We start from the raw sequence: 14,291 nt of genomic DNA, 5'->3' as shown, positions 1-14,291 counted from the left end.
CATCCCCAATATTAAATGTGACCAGTGCGGCCCCCCTCCCTCTATATTTATTGGTGGCCAGTGCGGCCCCCCTCCCTCCCTCCCCAGTATTAATTGTGAGCAGTGCGGCCCCCCTCCCTCTATATTCATTGGTGGCCAGTGCGGCCCCTCCTCCCTCCCCAGTATTAATTGTGACCAGTGCGGCCCCCCTCCCTCTATATTCATTGGTGGCCCCTGCGGATTCCCAGTATTAAATGTGACCAGTGCGGCCTCCCCTCTCCCCCCCCCCTAATTAAAATCACCCCCCCATCATTGGTGGCAGCGGAGAGTTCCGATCAGAGTCCCAGTTTAATCGCTGGGGCTCCGATCGGTTACCATGGCAGCCAAGACGCTATTGCAGTCTTGGCTGCCATGGTTACTTAGCAATAAATAGAAGCATTATACTTACCTGCGAGCTGCGATGTCTGTGACCGGCCGGGCGCTCCTCCTACTGGTAAGTGAAAGGTCTGTGCTATAAGCAATGCGCCGCACAGACCTTTCACTTACCAGTAGGAGGAGCTCCCGGCCGGTCACAGACATCGCAGCTCGCAGGTAAGTATAATGCTTCTATTTATTGCTACGTAACCATGGCAGCCAAGACTGCAATAGCGATTAAACTGGAGCCCCAGCGATTAAACTGGAACTCCGATGGGAACTCTCCGCTGCCACCAATGATGGGGGGGGGGGGTCATTTTAATTAGGGGGGGGCGAAGAGGGGAGGCCGCACTGGTCACATTTAATACTAGGAATCCGCACTGGCCACCAATGAATATAGAGGGAGGGGAGGCCGCACTGGTCATATTTAATACTGGGAATCCGCACTGGCCACCAATGAATATAGAGGGAGGGGGCCGCACTGGTAACAATTAATACTGGTGAGGAAGGGAGGGGGGCCGCACTGGTCACATTTAATGCTGGGGAGGGAGGGAGGGAGGGGGGGGCCCGCACTGGCCACCAATAAATATAGAGGGAGGGGGGCCGCACTGGTCACATTTAATACAGGGGAGGGAGGGGGTCTGCCCCCTCCTGCCTGGCAGCACCTGATCTCTTACAGGGGGCTATGATTTGCACAATAATTGTGCGGATCACAGCCCCCTGTAAGAGATTGGGTGCTGCCAGGCAGCAGGGGGCAGTCATGTACACAGTTCTTTTAGTATATTCTAACTTGAAGCGTCCCCATCCCCATGGGAACGCCTCTGTGTTAGAATATACTGTCGGATCTGAGTTTTCACGAAGTGAAAAATCAGATCTGTAAAAACCAGTTATGCAGACGGATCAGTTCTGAACGGATGCAAGCATTTGCATTATAGGATCGGATCCGTCTGTGCAGACACCAGACGGATCCGCTCCAAACGCAAGTGTGAAAGTAGCCTTACATAACTATGATGACTTCTAATATTCTAAATAATTTACTGACATGCATGCAATAATCTCTGAAATACATATTAATGGCTGTTGTAGACAAGGGCATACATAGCAATAATTGGACCTAACCCTTCATGATACTCGCATATTGCCCTTCCCACTGCCTGTCTTGGCTCCTTCCCTGCTGAGCCTCCTTTCCGCTAGCAAAAAACAAACAAATCACATAAGTTAAAAATTCTGTTTGAGGCTAATGGGTGCATAACACTACAGAGAAGAATCCCACTAATAAATGAAGGCTCATAATCTATGCCACCCCTACCCCCTGTACTACATCTCCCCTGCTCCCTGTGGCATGCCTAAATCTGGACATCTGGGCACCCGAGCTATACATGGTCATTCAGTTACTGTTGATGTCTGCAATAGCCTACTACTGGCTATATAAAGACAGTTGTTATCTGTGCCACCATACCCCCCACATGAACTATGCCTGCTTTCTGCTCTTCTGTGCTGCTTATTTGTGTAACCAGCCCACCCCTCAATTATACATTGGGGAAAACATCATTAACACAAAATGAAAATGGTAGTACACTAAACAACTCTCAGATCCAGCAATACGCTATTGCATTGCAAATACCTAAAACCAATCAATACTGCCAGATACTTCTAACATATCCACAGGTGTATAAGCTTATCCCTAACTAAAAGTATTTACATGAGACGATTAACAAAGCATCTTCCGTGCCTTTACACCAAGTAATAAATCTTGGAGAGACTCAACAAGTGTATCACCTCATAAAACGGGTTCTTTCCATTGACTTTGTGTCAAAGATGATAAAAAAAAGAGGACACAGCAGTCAGAGAATTAATACTGTTGTACAATGACTACAACAGTATAAATAATAGAATCATTTCATCAGAATAGTTCACTTACATAAAAATATTACAAGTAAAAAAGCAAAGTATTGAACAAGAACAGGAATATGTCATGCAACTCTGGCATCTGCCCATACTCTGAAGACTTAAAGGGGTTGTCTCACTTCAGTAGATGGCACTTATCTTTTAGAGCAGGGGTCCCCAACCTCTTTTGCGCCAAGGACCAGTTTCATGCAAGACAATTTTCCCAGGGACTGGGTGGGGTTCTTGGGCGGGGCTTAGGGAGTGCTGGTCGGCGCTGACTGATTCACGGTCATAACAAAACACAAGGTGCATCTCCCATTCACAGTAGTTATTAACCCCTTCAGCAGTCTTCGCAGTATTTATTTCCCCCTTTTAGCAGTCCCTACTTCACAGTAGTTATTAACCTCAGAGACCTCCCCACTATACCCTCCACAGAGACCTGCGCACTATACTCCCCACAGAGACCTCCACACCTTACTCCCCACAGAGACCTCCACACTATGCTTCCCACAGAGACCTCCACACTATGCTCCCCACAGAGACCTCCACACTATGCTCCCCACAGAGACTTGCCGCAGCTCACATGACTGGTTACTACGGGCGACACGCGCGCCCTCGACGTCTTCATTTCCATGGATACAATGGCTCTCATAGCAGATGACCGGACCACGCGACTGACCATATGACAGGTAATATAAGGGGCGGGCCGTCCTCATCACGTGATGCGGGAGTGAGCGGCGTCTTGGTAACAGTTGCTAACGCTGGCCTGAAGAATGTACTTAGCAGGTGGGAGGAACTCAGAGCGGCGCATGCGTACTGCGAGTCCTTTAGGCTGCTGCGCATTGAAGAGGTGAGGGCGCTCGGATGTGATTGACAGCTGCAGAGACCAATAGACGTTCTGAATTTATATTTAGCCTCCAATCAGAGAGAGAGTTGTGCGGGGTGGAGCGTCTGGCCACCCTAATTGCTGCGGCCCGGCAAACAATCTTCCAGGGCCCAGTCTCATGCCGCGGCCCGGCGGTTGGGGACCGCTGTTTTAGAGAAAGCTATTACAAGGCACTTAATAACCGTATTGTTTGTATCCATATTGCCTTCTTTGCTGATTTTATTCATTTTTCCATTACATTATACACTGCTCATTTCCATGGGTATGACCACTCTGCAATCCAGCAGTTGTGGCCATGCTTACACAAGTGAAAAACTGCATGCCTTTCTGGTGGTTGGGTCCGTGGGAGGGCACATATGTTGGGACATTTTTCAATAGTGTGCAAGTACCAATGTGCACGGTGGTCATAACCACGGAAACAAGCGTGTATAATGTGATGGAAAAATGAATCAAGCCGGCAAAGGAAGCAATATGAACAATCACAATTCATTAGTAATAAATGCATTGTAATAACTTTCTCTACATAATAAATGTTATTTGCTGAAGTACCTCAACCCCTTTAAAACTTCTATCTATAGAGTAGGAGGAGCTTAGCAGATTTATGTATAGCTTTGTGGGGGTAAATATCTGTGTAACTTGTATAACTATTTCATTCATTTAAATCAATTTAATTCTTTCTTTGGTGCAATCTTGTGGGTGGTCCTAATCAGTGAATGACAATGACCTCTGTCACAAGTTTGTCAATCACTGATAGTCCCACCCACAAGTCTTCAGCATAGAAAGTGCAGAGAGTTATGTAAATTAATGCAAGTTATACTGAATCTTTTCCCACAAAACTAGATTGGCTCAAGCTGACAGGTTAATTTTAACTAATTTATTTTAAAAGTGCCAAATTCTAAACAAACCACAACAATAGGAGCCTGGTGTTATTGTACCATTCTAGAAATTCTTGATAACTTCAGATGTCTACTTCTTTTGCTATAATGCTATGTGCTAATCATCTCACAGACACAAAACATTATACCCCATACAGCTTGATTATGATATAAACATTAATATTATGAGCCAGGTTTGTGTTTCAGCTCTGTCAAGTGTGAAAGTTATTACTTAAAATAGCTTTTATGTGATTTTGACGAGAACAACAAACTAACCATTTTACAATAGGGGTACGCAAGATGTTGTCAAACATAATTCCTTCAATTCCACATAATGCCTTCCATCATGTATATTTACTATTCATTTTGCCATACATCATATTGGTTGTTGAGTAAGATGAGAAATGACATACAATTAAAATCACAATTCTCATGATTTGCCATACTTGAATGGTGTGAACATCCAAGGGTGGTGGGGGGGGTATGATTGCATTTTATTAATTTTGGTCTAAAATAATTTTTCAATTAACCTTTATTAAACATTTTCTGCAGTTTTTCTTCTACAAGGTTACGTTTCAGTCTGTGGAGTACCTTGTTTTTACTTTCACTCTGAGCCCACAATGATACTGCTCTGACAGCTGGATATATAGCTGTTATTTCTGAATTCCTGACAGTACATAAGCACAAATTTGCAGCTAAATTTGCATCAAACTGATAACAATATTGTTTAAATGAGTGTTTACAAGTTGTCAGGAGTTCAGAGAAAAGGGTTATACTGAAACCTAACTCTGTGGAACAAAATCTGTTGAAAATATTTAATAAATACCTATTGAAAAAACTATTTTTAGCCCAAAATGAATAAAATGATATAAAAAAAAAACCTTAACACATTTTTTACATTCTTGCACTTGCAGAAAGCAGATTCTCAAAAGCACAATCACCAAACTTGCTTAAACTATAAGCAGTAGTCCATGTAGAACATGCCTACTAGATCTTGGAAGATCTTGAAATAAACAGTGCATAAACAGAAAAGTGCATACTGAACAAATATTAAGGAGACAATAACTGAAAAAAGAAAAGAAAAACTGGGCTGATGATAGGCATCAATAAGATACTCTTACAGAAACATAAGCAGACTCCATGGCACCTCCTGATCAATAGGCCAAACTATCATCAGCCCAGTTGGCCAAGAAAAGACCTGGTGGCTATATATCAGAAAAATTTGGAGAAAGAAGACAAAATGTGGCCACATGAGTTGCTGTCAAGCCAATAAGGCCTCAAGGGAGTTCTATTTTATATACTGTGTGTGGCAACTACTGAAAGCCCAAAACTCTAACTTGCAAGTCAAATAGCAGACACTGACTGTGTATGTTCCCTTATGAAGATCTTGCAGAACAATGATTGGGTACGTAATTGATATAGGGCATATACAAGCTCCACATAACAAGGAGAAAATAGTAGGATTACAAATATAGCGATTATCATCATGATTCTTAACACATTAACCACTTACCGTCACACTAACGCCGAAAGGCATCATCTCTGCGGCACTCCCAGGTCACACTAACGCCGATTGGCGTCATCTCGCGTGAGCCGAGATTTCCTGTGAACGCGCGCACACAGGAGCGCGCGTTCACAGGATCGCGTACTGCACAAGTTCTTCTACAGCCTGCTGGCCGCGATCATTGGCTGGCAGGCTGTAGATTTTTGAATCGACGAATGAAATGGTTATGTCAGACGCTATTTTGAAAATAGCGTCTGATATAACTGCTGCCTGGTCCTCTGGTGGTCCCTTTCGCTTGGATCGACCACCAGAGGACACAGGCAGCTCTGTAAGTAGCACCAAACACCACACTACACATTTACACATTACCCTGTCATTTATTAACCCCTTATTTAGCACCTGATCACCCATATTAGACTCCCTGATCACCCTGATCACCCCCTTGTCCACCCCCCTGTCACTGATCACCCCCCCCTGTAAGGGTCCCTCATCCCTGCCAGTTAGTTAGCCACTTGTTAGGTAGTTTAGCACCCAGCCCACCGCACCGCAGTCACTTTTTAGTCGCTGATTAGCGTCATCGCTGTCGCTAATCAGCACTAGTACTATATAGTATCTGTAAGTGATCAATACTGATCGCAATCAGATCTATATAAGTACATTAGGGTCACCTTAGGCTCTACAAAACGCAGTGTTCGCCCGATCAGGCCTGATCTTTTGCACACACTTGCGTTCAGTCCGCTCCACCGCAGTGACAGAATATTTTTTTTTCTGATCACTGCATAAACACGGTAAAATCGCTGTGCCGCTATAAAGATCACTTTTGAGCTTTTTGGATCTTTATTAGCGATCGCAGCTTTACTTCGCAAGCACTCCTTTTTACTAGGTAGGTTTGCTCTTTTTCCCCGGGTAGTCTCAGAGGAATACCCCCTAAATTTAGTGAACCCAAAATGTCAAACAAGGGGTATTCCGCTGAAGAGGCCTACAGGATTCTGGCCCTGATGGATGAAAGCGATGGGGACGCCTTATCCGCTGAATCCAGTGGTTCAGAATATGAACCTGTAGACAGCAGTGGCACTCTAACCGCTAGTGAGGATGACATGGTAGAGGTCCCTACTACGGCCAGACGTACCCGATCCCATGTAAGAGTTCTGCCTACCCTGCATGATGATCCTCATTTGCAGCAGAGTGGTGCTAGTGCTGATCTTGTTTATGGTGCGGCATACACCAGCAGCGCAGCACATCCTGGACCTTTTACCAGCACTGCCGTATTCCCTGGTGAAGTGGCGAGCACCAGAAGGGCAGTTCCAGCTGGTACGGTGGCACGTGCAATAACTCCCCTGTCGCAGCCACCGCGTTCACAGGCCCGTAGAACCCCTAGTCTCCCAGAGGTGCTGGCAAATCCTAATTGGCAATCCCCTGCTTCCGCCGCACCCGTATTGCCCCCTTTCACCGCCCAGTCTGGAGTTCGCGTGGAGACGGCTCATTTAGGATCGGCCCTTCAGTTTTTTGAGCTGTTCTTCACCGCGGATCTCTATGACTTAGTTGTGGCAGAAACCAACCGCTACGCCACACAGTTTATTACCGCCAATCCGGAAAGCTACTATGCCCAGCCTTACCGGTGGAAACCAGTCACAGTTTCAGAGTTTAAAATTTTTTTGGGCCTTATGCTCAGCATGGGTCTAACTAAAAAAAATGTATTGCGGTCATATTGGTCTAAAGACCCAATACATTACATGCCCATGTTCTCTGCTGCAATGTCTAGGGCACGTTTTGAGGTCATCATGTGCTTTATGCATTTTACGGACAATAGCACCTGTCATCCAAGAGGCCACCCTGCTTATGACCGGCTCCACAAAATTCGGCCCCTCATAGACCATTTGTCATCCAGATTTGCAGATGCGTATACCCCTAATCAAAACATCTGCATAGACGAGTCCCTAGTACATTTTACCGGGCGCCTTGGCATAAAACAGTACATCCCCAGCAAGCGCGCCCGGTATGGGGTCAAACTGTATAAGCTCTGTGAAAGGGCCACAGGCTATACATATCGTTTTAGGGTCTATGAGGGAAAAGACTCAAAACTGGAGCCGGTCGGATGTCCTGACTACCTGGGGAGCAGTGGCAAGATTGTCTGGGACTTGGTGTCACCCTTACTCCACAAGGGGTACCACTTATACGTGGACAATTTTTACTCAAGCGTGGCCCTCTTTCGGCACTTACATCTAGTCGGAATTCAATGCTGTGGCACCGCGCGACCTAGTCGCCGGGGCTTCCCCCAACGGCTCGTTAGTACCCGACTTGCACGGGGGGAGAGGGCTGCCTTGTGTGACCAAGAACTGCTCGCGGTGAAGTGGAGGGACAAGAGGGACGTTTACCTTCTGTCCACCATTCACGCAGACACGACTGTCCAAATTGAACGGGCAACTGGAGTCATTGTGAAACCCCTCTCTGTCCACGACTATAACCTTCACATGGGAGGGGTGGACTTCAATGACCAGATGTTGGCTCCCTATTTAGTTTCCCGACGCACCAGACGCTGGTATAAGAAGGTGTCTGTTTATTTAATTCAATTGGCGATGTATAATAGTTTTGTTCTCTACAGTAAGGCTGGGAGAACAGGATCCTTCCTAAAATTCCAGGAAGAGATCATTTCGGAAATCCTGTATCCAGGAGGGTCCATGCCCCAAGGCCCTGATGTAGTGAGCCGGCTACATGGCAGACACTTCCCGTCTGTCTATCCTGGTACCCCAACTCAACGTTCCCCAAGAAAAAGATGTTGTGTCTGTAGCAGGGGTGGAATAAGGCGTGACACCACCTTTTTTTGTCCTGACTGTCCTGACCAGCCTGCCCTATGCATAGGGGAGTGTTTCCGCAAGTTCCACACTCAGGTACACTATTAGCATAGGGATTGCGTACACAGGACAGGCACACAGGGGTCTTAGGGCCCTTTCACACAGAGCTGCCACAAACCTCTCCTTTCACCTGGGACAAAGTGCATAATGTACTTCGCCAAAACACCGGTAAGCAAAAAAGTTATTGTTCTGTTTCAAAAGTTTATAAAAGTTAATGTTCTCTAAAGTTAATGTTAATAAATTTATTGCGTTGCTGTTTTTTTTTTTTTTTTTTTTTTTACCTTCTAGGTGGACCAAGCGATCAAGCAGCTGCAGCACTGATGTGCATTCTGACAGAAGCATTGCGCTGCTGTCAGATTACACAAAAGTCGGTGTATGCGGCGCTGCAAGACGAGATTTCTCCTCTGCAGTAAAAGATACGTTTGCCGAGGCATATGAGCTGAGGAGGTGGCGGTGTTCATATGCTTTGGCAAACACTTTGTATATATATATAAAAAAATAATAATAATCCCGGCAATGATTTATTCATCCACATCGATTGATGTGAATGGAGAAATCTGGTTTGCCAGGGCATACGAGCTAAGTGGGTATGGATGTTGGGCGGAGCTCCTATGTCCTGGCAGACGCCTTTCCCCTCCTTTTTTTTTTGGCAGAGATTTTTTCATCCACATTGATCGATGCGAATGAAGAAATCTGTGCCGTTCATTTTTTCTTTCAGCCCAGAGGCTGAACGGAAAAAAAAAATCTCATTACCCGTATGCTCAATATAAGGAGAATAGCAGAAACTCCTAATGCTGGCCATACATGTAATGACTGCGGAGACCCTCAAATGCCAGGGCAGTACAAACACCCCACAAATGACACCATTTTGGAAAGAAGACACCCCAAGGTATTCGCTGAGGGGCATATTGAGTTCATGAAAGATTGAAATTTTTGTCCCAAGTTAGCGGAAAGGGAGACTTTGTGAGAAAAAACAAAAAAAATCTATTTCCGCTAACTTGTGCCAAAAAAAAAAAAATTCGATGAACTCGCCATGCCCCTCATTGAATACCTTTGGGTGTCTTCTTTCTAAAATGGGGTCACATGTGGGGTATTTATACTGCCCTGGCATTTTAGGGGCCCTAAAGCGTGCGAAGAAGTCTAGGATCCAAATGTCTAAAAATGCCCTCCTAAAAGGAATGTGGGCCCCTTTGCCCACCTAGGCTGCAAAAAAGTGTCACACATGTGGTATCGCCGTACTCCGGAGAAGTTGGGGAATGTGTTTTGGGGTGTCATTTTACATATACCCATGCTGGGTGAGATAAATATCTTGGTCAAATGCCAACTTTGTATAAAAAAATCGGAAAAGTTGTCTTTTGCCGAGATATTTCTCTCACCCAGCATGGGTATATGTAAAAAGACACCCCAAAACACATTGCCCAACTTCTTCTGAGTACGGCGATACCATATGTGTGACACTATTTTGCAGCCTAGGTGGGCAAAGGGGCCCACATTCCAAAGAGCACCTTTCGGATTTCACAGGCCATTTTTTACACATTTTGATTTCAAACTACTTCGCACGCATTAGGGCCCCTAAAATGCCAGGGCAGTATAACTACCCCACAAGTGACCCCATTTTGGAAAGAAGACACCCCAAGGTATTTCATGATGGGCATAGTGAGTTCATGGAAGTTTTTATTTTTTGTCACAAGTTAGTGGAATATGAGACTTTGTAAGGAAAAAAATAAAATAAAAAAAATTCATCATTTTCCGATAACTTGTGACAAAAAATAAAAAGTTCTATGAACTCACTATGCCCATCAGCGAATACCTTAGGGTGTGTACTTTCCGAAATGGGGTCATTTGTGGGGTGTTTGTACTGTCTGGCCATTGTAGAACCTCAGGAAACATGACAGGTGCTCAGAAAGTCAGAGCTTCTTCAAAAAGCGGAAATTCACTTTTTTGTACCATAGTTTGTAAACGCTATAACTTTTACACAAACCATTTTTTTTTTACCCAAACATTTTTTTTTAATCAAAGACATGTAGAACAATAAATTTATAAAAAAAAATTATATATGGATGTCGTTTTTTTTGCAAAATTTTACAACTGAAAGTGAAAAATGTCATTTTTTTGCCAAAAAATCGTTAAATTTCAATTAATAACAAAAAAAGTAAAAATGTCAGCAGCAATGAAATACCACCAAATGAAAGCTCTATTAGTGAGAAGAAAAGGAGGTAAAATTCATTTGGGTGGTAAGTTGCATGACCGAGCAATAAACCGTTAAAGTTGTGAAGTGCCGATTTGGAAAAAAGGGCCTGGTCACTAGGGGGGTATAAACCTGTGGTCCTTAAGTGGTTAAGAAAACAATGGCAAACAAAGTAAACAAACTTAATTGACTTCTTCAATGGCTTTCAATAGTTTTTTGCCATGATATCATGATGACATGTGATATGAAACTCAAGTTTAGAACTGCTACATCTGTATTTTGATTGGAACAGAAGTTGAATGTTCAATGCTATTTGCACTACCAGTAAGTTCCCACTAATCCTCAAAGGAAACCTGCTAGGCTATTCTTCTATCCTAAACTGCCTATATGCTGTAATAGATGACATTCTTTCCAAACATGCCAACTCGGCTGTCTTTAGTTGGCCATTGCATGCACAATATGAAAAGCTGTTCCTCTGCCCATAATGAGCAGAGCAGTGCGCAGGTGCAGGCTAGTTCCCAGCCTGATTTCCTCTCTTGCCGCTCGTGACGTCCGCCAGTTGGAGGCAGAGGAGGAGGTAATAATAGGACAGAAGGGCGGGCCAGGGGGCTGAAAGAGGTGCGTTTTTCTGGGCACATCGTCCAGTAATGCCGCCCCTGGGCACCTTCAGAAGTTCATCTGCATACGTTTAAAAAGTGTTTTTTTCAATATCTGGACGAGGGACACATAAAACAGAGGTAACATTGTAATGAGGGTCAAAGAGTCTATAACTTGATCTGAGAAGTCTAAAACACTCAGATTAGGTGAAAGACTCCCTTTAAGTATTTGGGACTATGATTGGGAACGGTGATTGCACCGGCCCCATCATCGAACCCCTCAGATGCCGAGTCCATCGTTGATCACAGCATCTGAGATGAATATTAAGGCTTTCAGAGGTTGATCAGTTAAAAAAAAATTGTACTTACCTTATCCAGTTGAGCGCAAAGAGGCCATCTTGCTTGAATATCCAGCACAAAATCTTGCGCGGTGAAAGATGACATCAGTATGCTGGTCGAGATTTTGCAAGGGATCGTCAAGAAAGATGGCCACAGCAGCCTCTTTGCTCTCAAATGGATGAGGTGAGTATGATCCTTTTTATTTTACCACTATGTCAGGGAAAATTGATTCCTTACCACGAAGTACGTGGAAATTCGGCTTTGCAGCGCATCAAATTTTACCCTGAAATTCGGATCGAAGTCCACTTAGGATACTTTAATTCGCTGAACAATAGTCGTTAACATAGAACATGTGGCATTTTCAAAATGTATTTTATCTAAAAAAAAAAGCAGCATGTTGGAAGAGATTGTCTGGACATATATTACCGCACAGTTGCAGTTTAGGGTAGTAAAACGACCTGTATAGGAATTCCCATTATAAAATTGCTCTTTCACCAACAGTCCGATCATAGTAACTGGAAGTAAAGTCGAGCTTGTACAAGCTTAGACAATGTAATGAATTGTCTCATTAAGAAGTAATAGGTATTGATACAGACTCTTCTTATTGAGTTGTGTGGTACGGTAAGTTTAGACATCATTAATTCCTATGCAACAATCCTTTCATTAAAAGGATTTAACTATGAAACATAAACTGAAAGATTTCTGATATTACCCTGCCCTCTAATCATGACAAAAAGGGTCACTGCATCCCTTCCCAGTCAGCTTATAGGTGAGGTTTATTATTTTATTTTTTTTACAACTGTAGGGTGGTATGTATAGGCTATCCACTTATCTATGTAAAGCTTGCCTTTCAATGGGTCAAAGGCCAAATCTCTATGTGCTCTTCCCTGATATATTATCTTGTCATATATTGTGTTTTAGGTGATGTATCTGTACAAATATTTAGATTATACAGAATAGCGCATGTTATATGCTGCTTGTTAAGAATATTCCAGAACTAATCAGTCAATGTAAAATGCAAACAGCTTGAGAAGGCATTCTTTCTAAACTTCAACATATATCCCAAGAAGAAATAATATTTGTCATAATGAATGATCGTACAGTGGATAAAAATACAGAGATACATCACATGTATACCAAGTACATACTGCATGATGAGAATTATCTCAGCAAATCTCTGGAAAAGGACATAAAGAACAACTAATGTCAAATCACTTAGTGCTTGGAGTTTCTTACCACTGGTGGAAGGCTGCTGCGAGCCTGAGCATGCTCTGAGCAGGTATGAGTTAGGAGAAAACACCTCATCAGGGTTAGTGTCCATGATCTGATGAGAAGTATTGCTGTCTAGCAGTGGCATCTGGCAGCCTACAGGTGGAGGATTATGGGAGCTGGGCAGTTGTGCAGATGGTAGCAGGCTAGACGAAGATGTAGATGGAATGGGACGACCTGGGAAAGAGCAACAGGGATCAAAGGTCAGCAATGAATGTAATGAACGTGCACTGCACTCAGAAACATATACGGTATATATTTATATATATATATATATATATATATATATATATATATATATATATATATATACACATATACACACACTGCTCAAAAAAATAAAGGGAACACTTAATCAACACAATGTAACTTCAAGTCAATCACACTTCGGTGAAATCAAACTGTCCACTTAGGAAGCAACACTGAGTGACAATAAATTTCACATGCTGTTGTGCAAATGGGATAGACAACAGGTGGAAATTATAGGCAATTAGCAAGACACCCCTAATAAAGGAGTGGTTCTGCAGGTGGTGACCACAGACCACTTCTCAGTTCCTATGCTTCCTGGCTGATGTTTTGGTCACTTTTGAATGCTGGCGGTGATTTCACTCTAGTGGTAGCATGAGACGGAGTCTACAACCCACACAAGTGGCTCAGGTAGTGCAGCATATCCAGGATGGCACATCAATGCGAGCTGTGGCAAGAAGGTTTGCTGTGTCTGTCAGCGTAGTGTCCAGAGCATGGAGGCGCTACCAGGAGACAGGCCAGTACATCAGGAGACGTGGAGGAGGCCGTAGGAGGGCAACAACCCAGCATCAGGACCGTTCTTCCGCCTTTGTGCAAGGAGGAACAGGAGGAGCACTGCCAGAGCCCTGCAAAATGACCTCCAGCAGGCCACAAATGTGCATGTGTCTGCTCAAACGGTCAGAAACAGACTCCATGAGGGTGATCTGAGGGCCCGACGTCCACAGGTGGGGGTTGTGCTTACAGCCCAACACCGTGCCGGACGTTTGGCATTTGCCAGAGAACACCAAGATTGGCAAATTCGCCACTGGCTCCCTGTGCTCTTCACAGATGAAAGCAGGTTCACACTGAGCACATGTGACAGACGTGACAGAGTCTTGAGACGCCATGGAGAACGTTCTGCTGCCTGCAACATCCTCCAGCATGACCGGTTTGGCATTGGGTCAGTAATGGTGTGGGGTGGCATTTCTTTGGAGGGCTACACAGCCCTCTATGTGCTCGCCAGAGGTAGCCTGACTGCCATTAGGTACGGAGATGAGATCCTCAGACCCCTTGTGAGACTATATGCTGGTGCGGTTGGCCCTGGGTTCCTCCTAATGCAAGACAATGCTAGACCTCATGTGGCTGGAGTGTGTCAGCAGTTCCTGCAAGACGAAGGCATTGATGCTATGGACTGGCCCGCCCGTTCCCCAGACCTGAATCCAATTGAGCACATCTGGGACATCATGTCTCGCTCTATCCACCAACGTCACGTTGCA

General features: G+C 44.3%; 1 protein-coding gene across 1 annotated transcript in view; it reads right to left on the bottom strand.

The window, feature by feature from the left end:
- Positions 1-12,877, bottom strand: part of TENM2 (teneurin transmembrane protein 2) — a 3,383,593-nt gene extending 3,370,716 nt beyond the window's left edge. Inside the window, exons 1-2 of the mRNA XM_040404927.1 lie at positions 12,757-12,877; positions 3,931-3,934 (exon numbers count right to left, since the gene is read on the bottom strand). Of these exons, the coding sequence (XP_040260861.1) occupies positions 3,931-3,934; positions 12,757-12,877 (125 nt within the window). The remainder of the gene's footprint in view (positions 1-3,930; positions 3,935-12,756) is intronic.
- Positions 12,878-14,291: the final 1,414 nt, after the last annotated feature.

This window comes from Bufo bufo, chromosome 1, assembly GCF_905171765.1.
Source record: "Bufo bufo chromosome 1, aBufBuf1.1, whole genome shotgun sequence".
In the NCBI taxonomy this organism is placed as follows: Eukaryota; Metazoa; Chordata; class Amphibia; order Anura; family Bufonidae; genus Bufo; species Bufo bufo.
Note: the sequence above shows the minus strand (reverse complement) of the source record. Positions and strands in the feature narration are given on the sequence as shown.